Source organism: Mauremys mutica, chromosome 4 (genome assembly GCF_020497125.1).
Source record: "Mauremys mutica isolate MM-2020 ecotype Southern chromosome 4, ASM2049712v1, whole genome shotgun sequence".
NCBI classification, from domain to species: domain Eukaryota; kingdom Metazoa; phylum Chordata; order Testudines; family Geoemydidae; genus Mauremys; species Mauremys mutica.
Window position 1 is genome coordinate 98,853,177 of NC_059075.1, and position 18,283 is coordinate 98,871,459.

At 39.5% G+C, this 18,283-nt stretch overlaps 1 protein-coding gene across 1 annotated transcript in view; it reads left to right on the forward strand.

Annotated features, from left to right (window-relative positions):
- The window catches only part of TMEM41B (transmembrane protein 41B), a 17,727-nt gene extending 1,029 nt beyond the window's left edge, over nucleotides 1–16,698 (forward strand). Inside the window, exons 2-7 of the mRNA XM_045015583.1 lie at nucleotides 4,142–4,259; nucleotides 5,569–5,697; nucleotides 10,198–10,291; nucleotides 11,665–11,769; nucleotides 13,530–13,668; nucleotides 15,436–16,698. Of these exons, the coding sequence (XP_044871518.1) occupies nucleotides 4,142–4,259; nucleotides 5,569–5,697; nucleotides 10,198–10,291; nucleotides 11,665–11,769; nucleotides 13,530–13,668; nucleotides 15,436–15,605 (755 nt within the window). The 3' untranslated portion in view covers nucleotides 15,606–16,698. The remainder of the gene's footprint in view (nucleotides 1–4,141; nucleotides 4,260–5,568; nucleotides 5,698–10,197; nucleotides 10,292–11,664; nucleotides 11,770–13,529; nucleotides 13,669–15,435) is intronic.
- The last annotated feature ends 1,585 nt before the right edge of the window (nucleotides 16,699–18,283 follow it).

Consider the following 18,283-nt stretch of genomic DNA (forward strand, 5'->3'; position numbering starts at 1 on the left):
GGAGGGAGGGTCTGTGGGATCAGTGTTCAGGGACAGGGTACTGAGTAATGGGGGGAGTAGGGGACACTGTAGGGTTAGTCAGTTTGGGGCAGGGGAATAGACTCTGGGGTCAGTGTCAGGGAAAGGGGCACTAAAGTGGGGTGGGGTTGGTTTGGTGAGGCTGGGGCAGTATGGGGAGATGGGGGCAGGGAGAGGGGCATTGTGTAGGGTCACTGTTCAGGGGCATGCAGGCACTGAGGTGGCATTAATTTGGGGAGGTGGTGGGCAGTGTTGGCAGCCAGGCAGGTGTTGCAGTTAAGCAAACAGCTCCAAGGACACGCTAAGATGCTGTGGCTCATTCTGTGCTGATGGGCATCTGTGCCGATGGGCATCTGTACCCTTCTTCCAGAAGGGTAAGCAAGGGAGCAAGCCTCTCTCTGCCAGTTACCCCCCCCCCCTTTGCCCCCCATTGTTTCCTTTGCAGTTGACACTTCCCCATTGGTCAGGATCTGAGTGTCTTAAAGCAGACATCTCACTTTGGTCAGCTGAGCCCTCCCTGTTATGTGCTAGTGAGGGTCACTGTACTGAACCATTCTTGGGTGAATGGCTCATACAAAAGGGTCTGCAACACCTATGAATTGTGAGTTGTCACTTGTTAGTTTGTCAGGGCTGGGCATTTTCAGGGAAACAATGTTAATAAAGGACTAAACTACACACAGTTGTACATAAGGCTGTTCGTTGGCATTTGGTGACCTAACCTGATTATAGGGTGTTCAAAATGAAAGTATATGCTTAGTTTTCAGTTCTGCAACCTGTCATGAGCAGCCCTGTGTTCACATGTAGCCTTACTTGCATAGAGCAGCTTGCAAGGATTGGGGCTTTAATTTGTGTGTACTTACTGGGTATGTAAAATAGTAGAATAATTTAATATCTAATTGTAAACTGATAGAGTTGGAAAGGGATTTTCTAAGTACATTATTTCCCTATCAGTCAGGTGCATTTGGTAAGGCAACCAAATGTATTTGGTCTGACTAGATATGGCAAGTATTGTGATTATCTACTCTGGGTTGTGTTAACAACATTTAACTATATTAGCACTGGTTCGAAATTGGCATGGTTTTACAGTGCAGTTTAAAATCTTTAGCCACCTGTAATAAATTCTCTACTGTATATCTTGTAAACGGTTAGAACAAATTTGGGTGGAATGGGTGAGAAATGGAGAACATACTAAGGCTTTGGCTACACTTACACTTCAAAGCGCTGCCGCGGCAGCGCTTTGAAGCGCTAAGTGTAGTCAAAGCGCCAGCGCTGGGAGAAAGTTCTCCCAGCGCTGTCCGTACTCCACCTCCCTGTGGGGAATAACGGACAGCGCTGGGAGCCGGGCTCCCAGCGTTGGGGCTTTGACTACACTGGCACTTTGCAGCGCCGCAATTTGCAGCGCTGGAGAGGGTTTGTTTTCACACCCTGCTGCAGCGCTGCAAATTTGTAAGTGTAGCCAAGCCCTAATACACATAATTAATTTTACTATTAGTTCCATCCAGTAGATTTCCCTTCTTGATATTGGATTATCATCCTGGAAAAGGTGGTAGTAAAAAAAACCCCAAAAGACACAATTAAGTTTGTAGCTGCATGGCTCTAGCACTTCAGACAAAACAGAGACAGTAATATTAAGGGAATATGGTAAACATTTGCACTGACTTCAAGGCAAAATTGGCAAAGTAAGTAAACTTGAAACTAGTCCGAGCACTTGTTTTGTTTTTATTATATATGTTTCATCATCCTTTTTCTGGTTTACAACATTGAAATGGTAATGCAATAGATTGCTGTGCATGTCACATAGTGGCATCATAATCATGCCACCAGGAGCTGCAAATGAAACCAGCACCTTGGGATTTTTGTGTTGTGGAGCCCCAGCAGAGAAACTAAGGCCAGGTATACACTTAAACATTTTGCTTTTTTATTTTTAACAAAATAGCTATGCTGGCAAAAGCCTTAGCGTAGATGCAGTTATACTGCTAAAAATGTGCCTTTGCTAGTATAGCTCATTTTGCTTGCTAAACCAGTATCAGCTATACCATCCAAAGCATTTCTTGTTGGTATAACTGCATATGCGGTTGGAGGGTTTTGCTGGTATAGCTGTGTTACACTCAAGGGCTGAGCTACAGCAAACTAAAGCAACATTATTTGTGAAAAAGAGCTTCCATAGGGGGGTTAATGTACATTATCTTCACACCAGTAAATCTTAACTTTCCTGAATGTCTTTATGTAGGCAAACCCTCATACTGGAATAAGAGTTACTCCTAGTGGAATTCTGTGCTAAAAAATTAAAAATTCTGCATCCCCCACAAAAAATATATTCTGCGCACGATATTTTAAAATTCTGCATAATTCTGAATATTTTATTTGTCAAAATAACACAATATGATTACATTAATTTCAATTATTTTTGGTCATTTATTTCAAAATACCTGTCAGCAAATATGTCTGTAACAATACAGACCAACAAAAAAGATTCAGGAAATGTTTTTTGACAAATAGATTCCTTACTAGGCATATTAATACAGAGCTCTGAGTAATAATGAATTTAAACTACAATACAAAACTGTATTTCTCACACCCCTCAGACTCAAAGCAAAGGCTTGGGGGAGTCAGGGGTAACAGTGGAGCTGAGGGAGAAGGAAGTAATTGCTGGGAAGGAGCTTGGGTGTGAACTTGGAGGGCTGTTGGGTATGGGTGGGGGAAAAATATGGAACAGGTGGTTGGTGGGTTTTTTTGTTTGTTTTTGCGGGGGTGGGGGGAAGGATTGTTAGGGAGCTTCCCCCATTCAGACCCTGGCTGACCCCTAGCTTCTCCCATTCAATCAGGCACATCTGCCCTTGTCCCCATGTGTTCCTGTGCCCTCACCCAGCCACTTCCCTGTCCCTATGTAGCTCTGCACCTCCCTCCCCCATGGCCCTGTGCCTTCACTTGCCCTGTGCCTTCACTTGCATTCAGCCCCTGCCCTCTCCCATTAGCCCTTATGAGCCCCTGTCCGACCCCCCAACAGCCCCGTCTACTGACCTGGCGTGACAAGCGGTGTTGCGAAGGCAGTTCTCTCTCCCTCCCTGCCGGGAGCTGCAACTTTGTTCTATTGCCACAGCGCCTTCTGGTGGGCAAAACGTGGAACTGCAGGAAAATTTTGGCAGACACTTTTTTTGTGTGTTCCATTCTGTAAATCCGAATAAGTGAGCTGTAGCCCACGAAAGCTTATGCTGAAATAAATTTGTTAGTCTCTAAGGTGCCACAAGTACTCCTGTTCTTTTTGCGGATATAGACTAACACACTGCTACTCTGAAACTTTTTTCTGTGTGAAAACTTAGAAATCTGCGGGACTTATTAAATGTGCATGCAGTAGCACAGAACTCCTCCAGGAGTAAAGCGTATCTCCATTGGGTAGGGGAGGGGTTTACTTGTATCATTATATCAGTTTAATGTCACACCTTAGGTTATACTGAAAAAAAACTTTCCCATGTATACTAAGACTAAGTGAAAGCTATTTTTAAAAGTACCTTTTCCTTAGGCCTTGTCTTCATTAGGAAAAGGTGTGGGTTTTTAAAAACATGTTATTAACATATTGTAGCTAAGTTTGTGTTAAAATCCTAGTCTAGGAAAGGGAAGATGTTTTTGTAAATGTATCTCCTAGGATTACCTTAATTAGTTAACGTGTTTAAAAATACCTTTTCTTGTAGTGTTGACATGGCTGGCCCGAGTTAGTGCAGCGCTAGATCTTCCCTGAGCAGAGTTTAGACAGCATGGCCATCAGCATTTTGTTTACTGTAGCTAAACCAGTGGTGGGGAATTTTTGGCAAAAAGTTTAGTGTACTTTACATGAGTGTTCTCATGTAACTTTGCTGTGGTTAATAAGAGTGTAAAGCAGGTTTTCTCCCTTAATGTATTAATTGAGGGCCAGCTCCAGTAGTCCTTATTTGGGTTTATGTCAATGGGAGCTTTGCTCAAGTAAGGAATGCAAGATTTTGCCGGCAGCTTCTAGGGAATATAAGAGAGATGGCTTTTGGTGGGAAGATTTTATCCACAAAATACTTACTTTAAAAACTTTTGGAAGCATAACTTTGAACTCTGTCATATATTTATTTTTGTTAACTATAATTTTGTTTAATTTTAGGAAAGGCCCATACAGAAGGTGGATCAGCACGAATGTCACTCCTCATATTAGTGTCCATCTTTCTATCTGCTGCTTCGATTATGTTTCTAGTATATAAATATTTTCCACAGCTTAGTGAGTAAGTATATTAAGAAGGATTAATTTGCTGGCTTTTCTTTGTAGTATCCTCTACAACTAAAGGTTTTAGGACAGAGGTGGCCAACCTGAGCCTGAGAAGGAGCCAGAATTTATCAATGTACATTGCCAAAGAGCTGCAGTAATACATCAGCAGTCCCCCATTAGCTCCCCCACCCTGTTCCCAGTGCCTCCACCCACCGGCAGCCCTGCCAATCAGCACCTCCTGATTTGCTGTTTTGTGGCATGCAGGAGGCTCTGGGGGTGTGTGGGAGGAGCGAGGGCATGACAGGCTCAGGGGAGGGGGCAGGAAGGACTGGAGTGGGGGCAGGGCCTGTGGCAGAGCCAGAGGTTGAGCAGTGAGCACCCCCCGGCACATTGGAAAGTTCCAACCCTGGAATCGGTGCCCATACAAGGAGCCGCATATTAACTTCTGAAGAGCTGCATGTGGCTCCGGAGCTACAGGTTGGCCACCTCTGTTTTAGGAGTTCCCCAAACTGACATACCTCAACATTTTCATAACCTGATAGAAATCTGAAAAAGGGAGTGGGGAGAGGTGGAAGGAAGTTAATTAGACAACCCAGAAGTCAAAATATAAAACCTCAAAGTTGGAAATATCCAGAAGCAAGTGCTGGAGACTGCCAGTCAGTGCTAGTCTAAAAGCAAAAGTTGTATCACTTTAACTATACTGCTATAATTAAATCAGTACAACCTTCCCCTCTTTGGATATGGTTATACTGGTATAAATGTGATTTATACTGGTGTTGTGTGTTCTCATATAGGTGGGGGAAATAAGCTTATACTTGTATAAGGCACGTATATACTGATATAATTGTGTCCACAGTGAGGAGGTTGTATTGCTTTTAACTATAGTGGCAAAAAAAATTTATTATCTCATGCCTAACTGAAATAAGGTATAACAGTACAAAAGTTGAACTGCATACTTCAACTTAAAAAAGGAAGTACGCACCCATAAGGCAAAATACCAGAAAAAATGTTTCCTCTTGTGAAGAGGGATGTAACCCTCCATCCCTCCCAAAAAATCTCAGTCAATGTTAATTTTTCTTCATCTGTATAATCTGAACAAGGAGAAATAATGTTGAAAACACCTAAAGTTATCTGAAGGTTTGAGCTGCAGAATCCTATAGATTTGTATTCTCTGCCTAGGAAAGTTATCACACCAACAATTAGACTAATTGTTTTGCTCACCTTATTGCTCTTTGATTTATTATCTTATGTTGGGGCAAATGAGTTTTAAAATTTTATTTACTGATTACTTAGCCTAATTCCTGGAATTTTTTTTTTCCCTTCAGCGAAGAGAGAGAATGTATAAAGATTCCCAGAGACATGGATGATGCTAAGGCCTTAGGAAAAGTCCTCTCCAAATACAAAGACACCTTCTACGTTCAAGTATTAGTGGCTTATTTTGCCACATATGTTTTGTATCCTTTTCCTGGTGATCTGAAAGTTGTTTAGTTGCAGTTAATGGTGTTTTCTCTGATAAAATTTGAAGGAGGGATGTAAAAGAGGATGAAGATTAAAAATGTAACTATTGGGTTGTCTTTGGGCCAGGTATTGAAATGCACAAGAATATTGAACTCTAAAGTACTTAATCATTTTCTTGTGTATTTCACTGCCTGCCTGTAAGAATGGGCCAGACTGGCAGAATTAAAGTGCGGCATTAAGAAATCGTTCTTAGTTTACATGTTAAGTTACATATTATCTGGCTTTATAGAACATATTGGTTCAGTTGTTTCAAACCATTTGTATGGATCTTGTGGAGATCTTAAAGAAAATCAAAATTAAGTACAGCCCCACATTCCTAAGATACTCAAACATCGCATCTATTACAGCTACTATAAAAAGAATGAGAGAATTTAAATTTGTATCTGGGGCATTTCGCAGAAGTATCTCAAGGCACGCCTTAATTCCTCTCATGCCTATTTTACACTAAGAATTGCTGGATCTCTTTATGTGAAGTTAACAAGTACAAGATATTTGGAGTTAAAATCAGTCTAATTGTTACTCCAAGCAGCAGTTCTCTTTTTGTTGGTAGTGATGCAAGGTTCAGAATATATTTAATTAGTAATTAAAAATGCTTAGATAAAAATGAACCTTCAATGGTTGTTCCACTTATAATTTTTAAAAAAGGATGGTGGAGGAGGTCTTCTCTATAACTCAATATGAGAGGTTTTAATAACTCAAAACAGGGTTATTAAATGTCATTAAATCATTTAAAAAAAAAAACCCCAATCAGCTGTCTGCTGCTTTAATAGTTAAATGTCGCTCTTAGATTAGACTTTGGTCAACTAATGTGCATGCTGTGATGTGTTTATCTCAAACCCTTGAAATATGCTTACAAATCAAGTTTACACTTTGTTCATTTACTCTGAGTTTGATAAAGTTAATATGAGGATGGCACTTTAAAATATGATTAATACTAAATTTTTTGCAAGTCCCCTTACCAATGAATTAAGCACTTTGGTTCCCTAGTATGATCAATGGGGGCACATCATGTGTGTGCTGGAGCAGATCTCCCTCCCATGTCTTATGGAAAAGAAGATCTTGCTTCCTAGTGGCATCATTAGCCAGACCTCCCTTGCTTGAGCCAGACATGGGCTTCTGTGAAAAGGCAGCACCAAAAGAGTTCCAGCAACCTCCCTTGTCACTAGATGGGGCAGTAGCACTTGCACCTGACACCTTCAAGACATTCTAGTACCCGCTGACCTTGTTCTCTGAGGCTCTGAGCATTGAAATCTCAGTGACCCAGGAAAAGGTCATTAAGTTCTATGACATCCTGAACTCCTCAGCCCCAGCCAGGATTGCCCTCCTTATCAGTGAGGGCACACTTGAACTCGAGAAGGGCATAATCTTCACCTTTGGCAGACCCCAACCACTCTTCCTCCCTCATCTAAAAGGAGCAAAAAAGAGGAGCCACAAAAGAGCTTTGAAACTTTATATGTCTACTGTAACCTAGGGTGACTTGTGATATCAGCAGTACAGGAAAAATCCAGGTTTGCAAAGGGCATTGCAGAAAAGAGACCATAAAAAAGGGACCTTTGTTTGGTGTAAGACTGATTCCTCAGCATCACTACTAAGCTCTTGTGTTCCAAAGTAAAATATCAGGCTTTGTTCCCAATATAATTTTGGGAGATAAGAGCAAGTCCACTGTCCTGACAATGCTCCCACAGGATAATAAGAGAGAACTCTGAGAGCTCATGAAGGTGGGTCAAATGGTCTCAAAGATATCCTTACAAGTAGCCACGGTTGTATGGGACTCTGCCATCACCATGAGGTGGGCTTTGGTTTCAAGCGTTCGGCATTTCCAAGAAATGCAATGCACCATAGAGGACCTGCCCATTGAAGGGATGGAGCTGTTCAGCAGCCAAACAGCTGAAGTGTTCTACTCTCAAAGATTTTAGATTGTGATCCCTAGGGGAATGCACCCCAGTTCCCTATCGCAATCATACATATATTGTCCCCAAAAGAGAGAGGCCCAAGGAGACACACTGGAGCCAAGTTAGAGCCTACCCTCACCTTCAGAAGCCACCTTGTTTTTTTCACCAGGTGTGGGTTGTGATAAGTTGACCAGTGAGTGCTAGGCATCATCAGCCCTGGCAACTCTAACCATTTCCGTGCCTTTCCCCCTACGTACTTCTCCTTCCCTGTCTTTTTAGACACCCTTCTCATGAAAACCTGCTCCAAACAGGAGTGGCCTCATTGCTTTGTCTAGAAGTCATAGAAGAGGTACTGCAGGAGTACAGGGAAGGATATTCTGCTATTTCCTTATTCTGAAGAAGAATAGGGGGCTTTTGTCTTATCCTAGAGCTGAGGAGATTGAATGAAAATGACACATATTCAGGATGGTAACAATTGCCTCCATCACTTCAGACTCAATAGAGGCTTGTAACTGTTGATTTACAGTACTCATACTTCGCATAGTTATCCACCCGGCCCACAGGAAGTACCTGAAATTCATAGTAGGGCCCAGCCATTACCAGTACAAGCAGTGAGTCTTCCCAAAATACTTAGTTGTAGTGGCTGCAAACCAAAGAAGTATCAATGTCTACCTGATCCCAACAACAGATGGCAACAAGTCTGAAATGTGTCTTCTACCTGTTTGCCTAAATGCACTTCTGTGTGAACTAAGAAGAATTGTCCTTCGCCCTATCACTATTGTGAGTGTTCATAGGAGCCATGATCAGCGCTGGTCAGTGAGGGCTTTTCTGCCAGAGGACAGAGTCCTATCATTGTAGTCATTTCTAAACAGAATAAAATCAAACCTGACTATGATGGTACAGACTTGCCTTGGACTTGTATACCACATTGGTGAGTGCTTCTGACAGTGCTTTCCAGACTTCCACTTGTGGCCCCTTCAACTTTGGCTCCAGTTAGGCTACTACTCGATAAGACATCAGATGAACAAGGTCGTAGTGCCACTTCATATCAACACAGCTGAATTGATGGCAAGACCCCAAGAACTTTTTTTACTCTACTTCCAGGCTGCAACTCCCAGTTCCCATGGACTTTATTGCTACTACTTTCTCAATTTCATTTGCTTAAGTGGTCAACAATGATGTATCATAATTGAATTTGAATTGACACTTCAAGCAGATTAATACTGGACAAGGGAGTCCACCACTCTGAGTCACCATTGCTTTCAGATTCATGCCTACATGGCATCAATTACTCTAGGTTTGCATTTGAATGGCTTACTTCACAACTGTGAGGACTGAAAATACATCTTTATTTAAAAAAAAACCAAAAAACCTGAGTGAGCTTCTGTACAAGTTGAACATGTTTTGCTGACCACATAAATAAATACTTTAACTTAATCTGGACTATATGTTTGACTTTTTTTTTTTAATTGGAGATATACCAATCTCCTAGAACTGGAAGGGACCTTGAAAGGTCATCAAGTCCAGCCCCCTGCTTTCACTAGCAGGACCAATTTTTGCCCCAGATCCCTAGGTGGCCCCCTCAAGGATTGAACTCACAACCCTAGGTTTAGCAGGCCAATGCTCAAACCACTCAGCTATTCCTCCTCCATCCCTTATCTAGTTTATGTAGTGAGAAGTATGTAGTCCTTAACATGGACCCCTAGGATGAAGAGGTTTTTAAAAGGGAAGAAATTTATGGTAGGAAGGCGATATCATGTTTGTCTGATATTACTATTGGTTTGTGTGCAAACGTGTCACTTTTTAAAATTAAACACCTTTAAGGGGGTGTCCTATGCAATGGATTATTGTATTAGACTTTAACTTTTGAAGACCTGGTTTCAAATTCTGGCGTATGTCACAAGCAAATATGGGTTTGGTCTTATCCTAGTACCAACATTCAAAAAACCTCCACCATGTTTTGAATGTTTTGGGCAACTTCTGCCAATAAAAATAAAAAAAATTCTGCAGCTGAAACAAAAGTTAGAGGTTTGGGCAGGAATGACAAGGTGAAAAGTCTATGGCCAGTGTTATGTGGAAGGTCAGACTAGATTATTCTAGTGGTCCCTTCTGGCCTGAAAATCTAAGAAGTGGTGTGAGGCTGGAATGGTATGTGTATGCTGCGGGTGAAGAATGAGGTTTTGTTACTGGTCATATAGTACTTTACCTTATCAAAGCTGTTTCAGTCATCCCGTCACTCGAATGAACACTAAACCTAAAATCTGAAAGAAGAAAACAGTTTGCACTGATTTAAAAGTGTCTTTGCAAAAAAGATTTTGTTAAATTGGTGCAAGTTTATATGGGCAAGGCCTTAAAGACTAATATATTAATGCAGTGTTCCCAAATATCTCTTGTAAACTGCTTATGCCAACAGTAGTATTTTGAGGATATACATATTTCTAGTGTTCAGCTTGCAAGTTGGTAAATACCATGATCACTTTTAAAATGAAGAATGTAAAAGTTCTAAGTAACATGATGTTCTATCCTTAACTGAGAAGCACTCAGCTTGCAAACATTTGCTATACCTGGCTCTATATTTCTCAGTATCCTCTCAGGGTTTCTTTATCCGTTCCCATTAGCCTTATTTCTTGTCTGTCTGGTAAGTATGTATTTCTCCTTCTCCTTATTGGCATTTGGGATGACTGTTTGTGGTCAAGCAGGGTTTAGGAGCAACTTCAGAAGTTATTTTTCCTCCCTTGGTATCCTGTTGTTAATTGATTTCTCATTAGACTGACCTAAAACTTGGTAAAGCAACCCCCATCCTTTCATGTATTTATACCTGTATTTTTCACTTCATGCATCCAGTGAGGTGGGTTCTAGCCCACGAAAGCTTATGCCCAAATAAATTTGTTAGCCTCTAAGGTGCCACAAGGACTCCTCATTGTTTTTGCTGATCAAGTGGTTGGTTATGGGTATTTTAAATGAGTATTTAGGACCCACTCTGTGCAAATGCAACAGAGCTTTGTAGAAACAGGCAAAGTTCTCCTGGTTTCACATTGTGTGTGTGTCACCAACTCAAAAACTCCCAGTGGACTCATGGAGTTCTTACAAGCCCTGGAGCACATTAACACATGGCTTGGAGCTTGCAGACAGATCCCTGCTTCAAAGAGCTTGCAAATAAGGTCTTTATCCTACAAAATACCTAGCAGCTCCCCCATCAAACCTAGTGCTGTTTGCTACTAAAGATTCAATGGGAGTATTCTGAAGAGCCAGAACTATATCATATAACAAAGATCTGGGCTTAATGGTTTCCACACCTCTCCCCAAATGTGATTTCCATTAAGTTTTTTAGCAGTAGTTTGGGGAGAGCTGTCTCTCCCCTGCCGTGGCAGCCCTCAAGCTGGGCTGGGAAGGAGGGGGGTCTCTCCCCCACCACAGAGCTGAGGCTGGGAAGGAGGGCTGTCTCTCCATGGCAGCTGTAGCGCTGGAGCTGGTGAAAGTCCCCTCTTTCTCTGGCCGCCACAGCCCTGCATGTCCCAAATTCCCCCCACCCCGTCTTCTCACCCCCTCCCACCTACCCCATATTCCTCCTAAGGCCACCACATCACCTTACATGCGTGTCTTCTCCAGGGTCCAGGCACCTAATTAGTAGAGCTGCATGTGCCTGCGCTGCTCCACTAATTAGGTGGGCAGCCCTTCATTTTCTCGTGTGCTTCTGCCCAGGTGTGCACCTTAGAGGGAACTATCTGTGGATCACCTGAATGGAACTCATGGACCACAGGTGGTCTGCGGACCACAGCTTGAGAAACTCTGGCCTAAGCAAAGCTGTTATAGAAAAGATTCGAATGATTGGTGTTGTATGTGAATATGTAGGAGTGGCTAACACAGACAATTAAAAGGAGAATCCTGTAAAGCAGCCTAAATGGATAGCTGTATGGAGCCAGGCCCTTTACTGTTGTTAAAATCAGCAGGGATTAGAGATTGTTGTACAAATTGCAAAGAATTTCTTCTCACTTTCTTTTTCATTTGCAGTGTTCTGGACTTGGAGCCTCTTTCTGTTATATGCTTTCATATTTAGTTGGACGGCCAGTTGTGTACAAATATTTAACAGAGAAAGCAGTGAAATGGTCAGAGCAGGTAAAGTTGCGTTTGGTAAATATTCATGCTGATTATATAAAATTTGAATTGAAGAAGGTGGAAACATAAGGGGTTTGGTGTTCACAGTAAATCTAATAAGAAATGGCTGATATTGCGATCATTACTCACAACTAGCACCTAACTCCAAGTGTATTCTCCTTAAAGCAAATGGTGCAAGTCATTGAGAGTACAGTACTACTGTACTTGGTATGAATAAGCATGGCAGAATCTGGCCCAAAGCATATTTGTGGAAAGCAAATTTAGCATTAAGCATGTTCAGCAAATACAATTAAATATGTAGTCTTTCTAATGTGATATTTACTCTTTCATATAAGGAATCAGCTTAATTTTTAAAAATTAAACTGTCCTCTTAAATTTGAGTTCATAGTTAATCTGTCTAACTGCAGTAATACTCATTTCAGATTTTTAAAAACATGATTTTTTTAATGTTACAACAGTAAACACCCTCTTAGATGAATTTCACTGGAAGAGATTTTCTTGATGAACAAAACCATGCTCTTTACTTTCTGTGTCCAATGTTCTATTCTTAAACTTTAAAGCCAACTCCTCTGGCCGTTGTGGATCAGGAATAACTGTTTTACAAACATTTGTTTTGGGTTTATAGTTCCTTTAAAAAAAATAAAATAAAAAAAAAATCTTTTAAACCTGTTTCTCCATAGCCAGGCGAACTGTACCTGATCTGTTTTGGAAGTAATCCCATTAAGCTGTTATCACTATTATTTCTAGTCCTATTTACATGATTATTCAACTTTGGGTTTGGGGATGGGATTTGATTACAATGTAGTTGTCCCATTACTCTTTCAACACAACTAAAGATGGTGGTTCTGCAGTGTAGGTGAAACAGAGATCATTGCTAAGGCCTGGGATATCTTCCAATTAAGTGAAAACATTAAGCACTTGCTATCTGGGACCTATCTCCACTAGTACAGCTACACACATGAATAGCCCAAAACCATGTTATAAGCATGTTGAGAAGCTGTTTCTAAATCAGATAACGCATCTTGGTTCAAGGCCCACAGGTAAGATCAAACAGTGTTATAGTTGAAGGTTTCACTCCTCTTATTTTTCACCAGGATAAAAAGTGTATTTTTAACATGGCGTTGACAAGGCAATTTGTAGTTATTAGTTTTAGTGTGTTAGCTGGTCAGAGTAAGACTTTGGCTCCCCTCACTAATGCATGTTCAAATGCACCTCTTTCTTTCTTTAGACACATACTGTATCTAGCCTTGGTGTATAAACATAGTAAAACCTCAAGTCTGAATAAGGTTTTCAAATATCTGGTGTAAAAGGGCATCTGGATCTAAGTTTATACATTCTGCTTTTCTATCTGATGTATCTGCACAAACAGAGACCAATAGTTGCTCTTTGACGAGCTACTTTTTTTTCCTTGTTAAAGAGTGAATTGATTTAGTTCACTGAGTAGATATAATATGATGTCTAACTCTCATCCCAAAAGTCAGAATTTCTAAGCTAACTTTAGCACTACATTTAACAAATGTTTTCCTGACCCTCCTCACAAGCTCCAATCGGAACTTGTTTAAATATTTAGTCTGTCTATTTTTTTTGCCTTTGTTAATTTCTGCTAAAGAAAAGTATATAAACTTCTTAGCTAATAACCAGACTGCAGATGCACTATATTTGAATAAGAACAGCCTTATTTAATGGTACATGTGTTTAAATTAAGATCATTGTATTTCCAAGACAGGGATTTTACTGAATTTTTTTTAATTTTGTGGCAGGTTGAACGACACAGAGAACACCTCATTAACTACATAATATTTTTGAGAATAACGCCTTTTCTTCCTAATTGGTTTATCAATATAACATCTCCTGTAATAAATGTACCACTGAAAGTATTTTTCATTGGTACTTTTCTAGGTAAGAATTTTGGTTAATAAATTAAAGCTTTTTAAGGACCCCGTTGTCATCCCGTCCCCCTCGTTCAGAGAATCATTTAGTGTATATCACCATCTACTGGTCAACTGAATGATTACATGACTAAACTATTTCTTTTAATTATGTTTTTCTATGGAGCTGATCATCATCATATGTGAGGGCCTCACATCTTATTCCAGTGTTGTTCCCATTTTACAGTTGGGGAAAACTAGACAGAAGTTCAGTTACTTGTCCAAGGTTACATGCCAAATCTGTATGCTTCAGTGGTATCCTTTGTTCCATTTTGTGATTTTGTTTTTGAAGTAAAATGACTGTTTTGTGTTGAAAATGTGAAACTCAGATTTATTTTATGTTCTTTATGCAAAGTTGTTTTGCCTCAATCTCTCATGTTTTCACATGAAGGGCTTGTTTTTCTCCAATTTGTTTACATTGTCATAAACTTCCTAATGAAATTCAAAAAATCTTGTGTAGTCTTCAGTTTGCATTTTGTTACAAATATTTTTCACCCGGGCTACGAGCTATTCATGTATTATTAACTATATAGGAAGCAGTATAGTCTAGTGGATGTGACACTGGATTAGCACTCAGGAGATTTTGGTTCAGTTCCTACCATTGGAGTGCTGGGTGACCTTGGGCAAATCAGTGCACCGATTTCCCCATCTGTAAAATGCAGATGATAATACTGACGTCCTTTGTAAAGAGCTTTGAGAGCTATATAAGAGCTAGGTATTACTATTATTATTATAACCTAAAAGAAAGTGGTAACTAAATTAATCTTACAGGATGGGAATTGTCTCTCTCTTGGTGAACAAGTGAATTATTTTCCCCTAAAAAAAACAAAAACAAAAAACAATCCTATGATGTCAAAATACATCTATTCATTGGTGTGTCTACTAGATTAGGTGCTTCGAGATATTTTGGAAACTCCTTTTTTTCCTTGTCACAAGAAAATTATATTTTTCCAATCTTCTAGTTTTATTGAGCTGCATAGCTAAACAAAAATACAAAGAAAGATTATCTACTTAGCACTTATTTTATTATTAACCACTAACTATGTAGGGAAAAACAGTAATTTAACAAGATCATACTATGGGGGGGCTAGCTCAGTGGTTTGAGCATTGGCCTGCTAAACCCAGGGTTGTGAGTTCAATCCTTGAGGGGGCCATTTGGGGATTGGTCCTGCTTTGAGCAGGGGGTTGGACTAGATGATCTCTTGAGGTCCCTTCCAACCCTAATAATCTATAATTCTATGTTGAGACTTACATATAACAATCTGGTTGTAACAAAGCTTACAAGTAGTATGCTTTTTTGAAGAGCATTGTCTTTTTTAAAATTTAGTATGACTAGAAATAGTATGAATGGGAACTGTAAGGTGTCTTTAGTTTGGGCTTTTAGGATATAGTCTGTTGTGGTAATTTAGGAAGGCCCCACTCTTGTAAAGAAAAGGACTACTCACGGTAATAAAGTTAACCACGTGCATAAATTATTAGCTATCCAAACTGAACTGTCAGTTTGGGTAAACTTGCTCAGTTTTCTCTCTGTGCTTCAATGGAACTATAGCTTATATTTCCCTCTTTATAAATGGTGACGCTTCATAAGTTGCTCTCTGACTTCCTGTGTACCAGCATACATTCTTGTGGGGTTTTTTTATTATGGGTGAACAAAAACAAAAAAAATTGAAAAGTAACTTGTGCTTTTATTGTTTTAGTTCTCTTTAACTGATTCTTTGTTTTATCTCTGTACACATAGGTGTTGCACCACCATCTTTTGTAGCAATTAAGGCAGGAACAACACTGTACCAGCTTACAACAGCAGGGGAAGCAGTTTCCTGGAACTCTGTGTTTGTTCTCATGATTCTAGCTATTCTCTCTATTCTGCCAGCTGTCTTCCAGAAGAAGCTTAAACAAAAGTTTGAATAAAGATCACATTGGATCTAAACTTCCCATAATTCATCTCAGGATCAGCACTTCTGATATTTGTATGTTTGTTTTTTTATCAGCAATGTAAAAAAGGGGAGACTTGTAATGGGTAAGAACTTCCTTATTTCTCTAAAGGAGCTTATTTTACTGTCTGAAATTCAAGGAACTGTGTTCAGAAATACTCTGCATATAGTTTTGTAGCACAAACCATCAGTGTTTTATTCTTTGAAGGCGAAGATTAGTTAACTTTTTGTTTTGCTTCATATATGGGGCAGAAGGGCAAAATTGGATAGTTTAAAATGCAACCTACAAATACTGGTTTCTAAAAGTTCAAATAACTTTTGATTGGTCAATGTAGTTTGTAGCACTCTACAGACTTGCATGTAACTTAATGGTTTGGTCTGAATAATTTTCTCCTCATTCTAATTTTCCACTTTCATCTGCCTTTGTCCTTACTGGTCCCAGAATAATGTAAAGTACAATGGCATTCACTTGTAAAACATAAGGCTTTTCTCTTGGAGCAGTACGTTAAATTCCAGTGATGTAGAACTGCAGGAGGCTAAAATGCTTTCTTCTTTCTCTTCATTAGTATTGTCTCAATTTAAATACTTGAACTGCTTTATTAACTGGATTAACAAATTCAGTCAAATCATTTCCATACTGTAGATTTTATTTTTGGAGAGCAGGTCAGAATTTTATCTTGGCTTGTTGATTAATTTTGAAGTTTTTAATGCTTGTTTAGACTGATTTATATTTGTCTAGTTTTGCCAGTATTTCAGATGCATAGACTTATCCTGCCAATTTAAGATAATTACCACATTTTGTTATACAATATATTTCAGTCCTTAAATGATTAAAGCAAATAGAGTAATTATAAGCAACTTACAATTCTTAGGATATATTACTTGAGAATTTGGGACAGAAGGGAGGGAATCTTGGTCTTGACAATAGTAACCTGCTACCATTACAACTCATCTGGCTAAAAAGTTTTTATCAGGTATGCAAATTATTACACAGTTCTTTTGTTTATCTGAAATATTGCCATGTAAAGCTCAGTTCATCATGTAATAAAAATCTTACACTTTATACATAACCTAGAAGGCTGCATTCTGTGTTCTGATTGGTGGGTAACTGGTGGTGTTTTATCATCCACTAAGGTATGCAATACCTTCTCTTGAATGGTTATCACTACTGTTATCAGTTTGTTGCATTGTCAGTGGGCCCCTTAAAATATATGCTCCCAATTCAACACAATACTTAAGCATGTGCCTAAGTACGTGAGTAAGTCCCACTGAAGTCATGCTTTAAAGTTAGGCACTGCCTAAGTATCTGTTTGTTTGAATTAGGTCCTGACTCATTAGTACCTGCTTTGCAATGCTAAAATATCTGAGGAATTATTGGGCTGAAATTTTGTACAGTGTCTTCTCATCCTGAAAACTCGTCATGCCATGGAGCATTTTAGATATAAAAGAACAGTACTATAAATATGATGATATGAAAGGTACTGGTACCTTTAACAGCTTTGTTCTTTTGTAACATAACATTATCATCGTATTATGTGTAAATACATAGGAAATATATTAATTGCCTACACTATTTTTGTCATCTGTTTTTCTTTTATGTAAACTGACTTTTCAGTGCCTATTGAATTTTTCATTCAGATGTGGACTACACAATAAACTGGTGGTTTTGTGTTGCTAGCTAAAACATCAATGTTTTATCACTTGTTTACAAGGTTCGTTGTAAAATATAGCTTTGGGTATGTATGGGTTTAGAATTTGTAGTCTAAAAATGTACTTTAGTTTTAAAGGTTGATAATGTTCTATGACCTTGGATCCACTTGACCTTGACCTTGGATCACCAGTCTGAACAGTGAGGTTTCTTCCTGCTGTAGTGTTAACCTCAGTCAGGAAAAAAGTCCCTCTTTAAAGATCGTTCAGCACCACTGCTAGTCCAATGGCATCTCTAAACATTTCTGTGTCTCCTGCCTGACATAGGTCAGTATAGATTCTACTTTTAGGTTTCATCTACACTATCAAATTGCAGTGTGAGGGACTCTTGTCATAGAAGGGTCTGAACTATGTTTCAAGTCCTTATGAATCATGCTAGAGCCTTGGATTTTACAGGGTAGGCACAATTCACTGTATAGATGGGACTAAGCTATGTTGTGAAGTTAAAACTGCTCCAACTATGTTCTAATTGGCTTCCCAGCACGGCAGCTTTTTATATCAGAGAAAGGACCTTACCTTACAGTTCTCTTTTGCAAAACCTTAATTGGCTTCTAGTCAGCTGTTCCATATGTATCTTCAGTGGATGCCAAGAGAAATTCCTTGAACAGTCCCTCATCCCTGAGAACTACTTCGGTGTATCTGAACACTACAGGCATTGGAATGAAAAGAACAGAAAAGAATGTGGGGTAAGGCCCAGTTATGGAACACTTGCGATGCCTTCTTTTCATTGGAAGGAAATTCAGCAAGTGATTAAGAGGTACAGCTCTCTAACAAGAAAACAGTGTCTGTCATGAAGCAAGTGGGGAGGTAAGAAGATAAATGTAGCTCCTTTGAAATATCAAGGCATTTTGAACTCTTAGGTAACCTGTTATCTTTGGAGTTGTATTACCCTAGTAAACAATATTTCCAAGACACCATTACTAAATGCCTTTTGCATTTGATAATAAA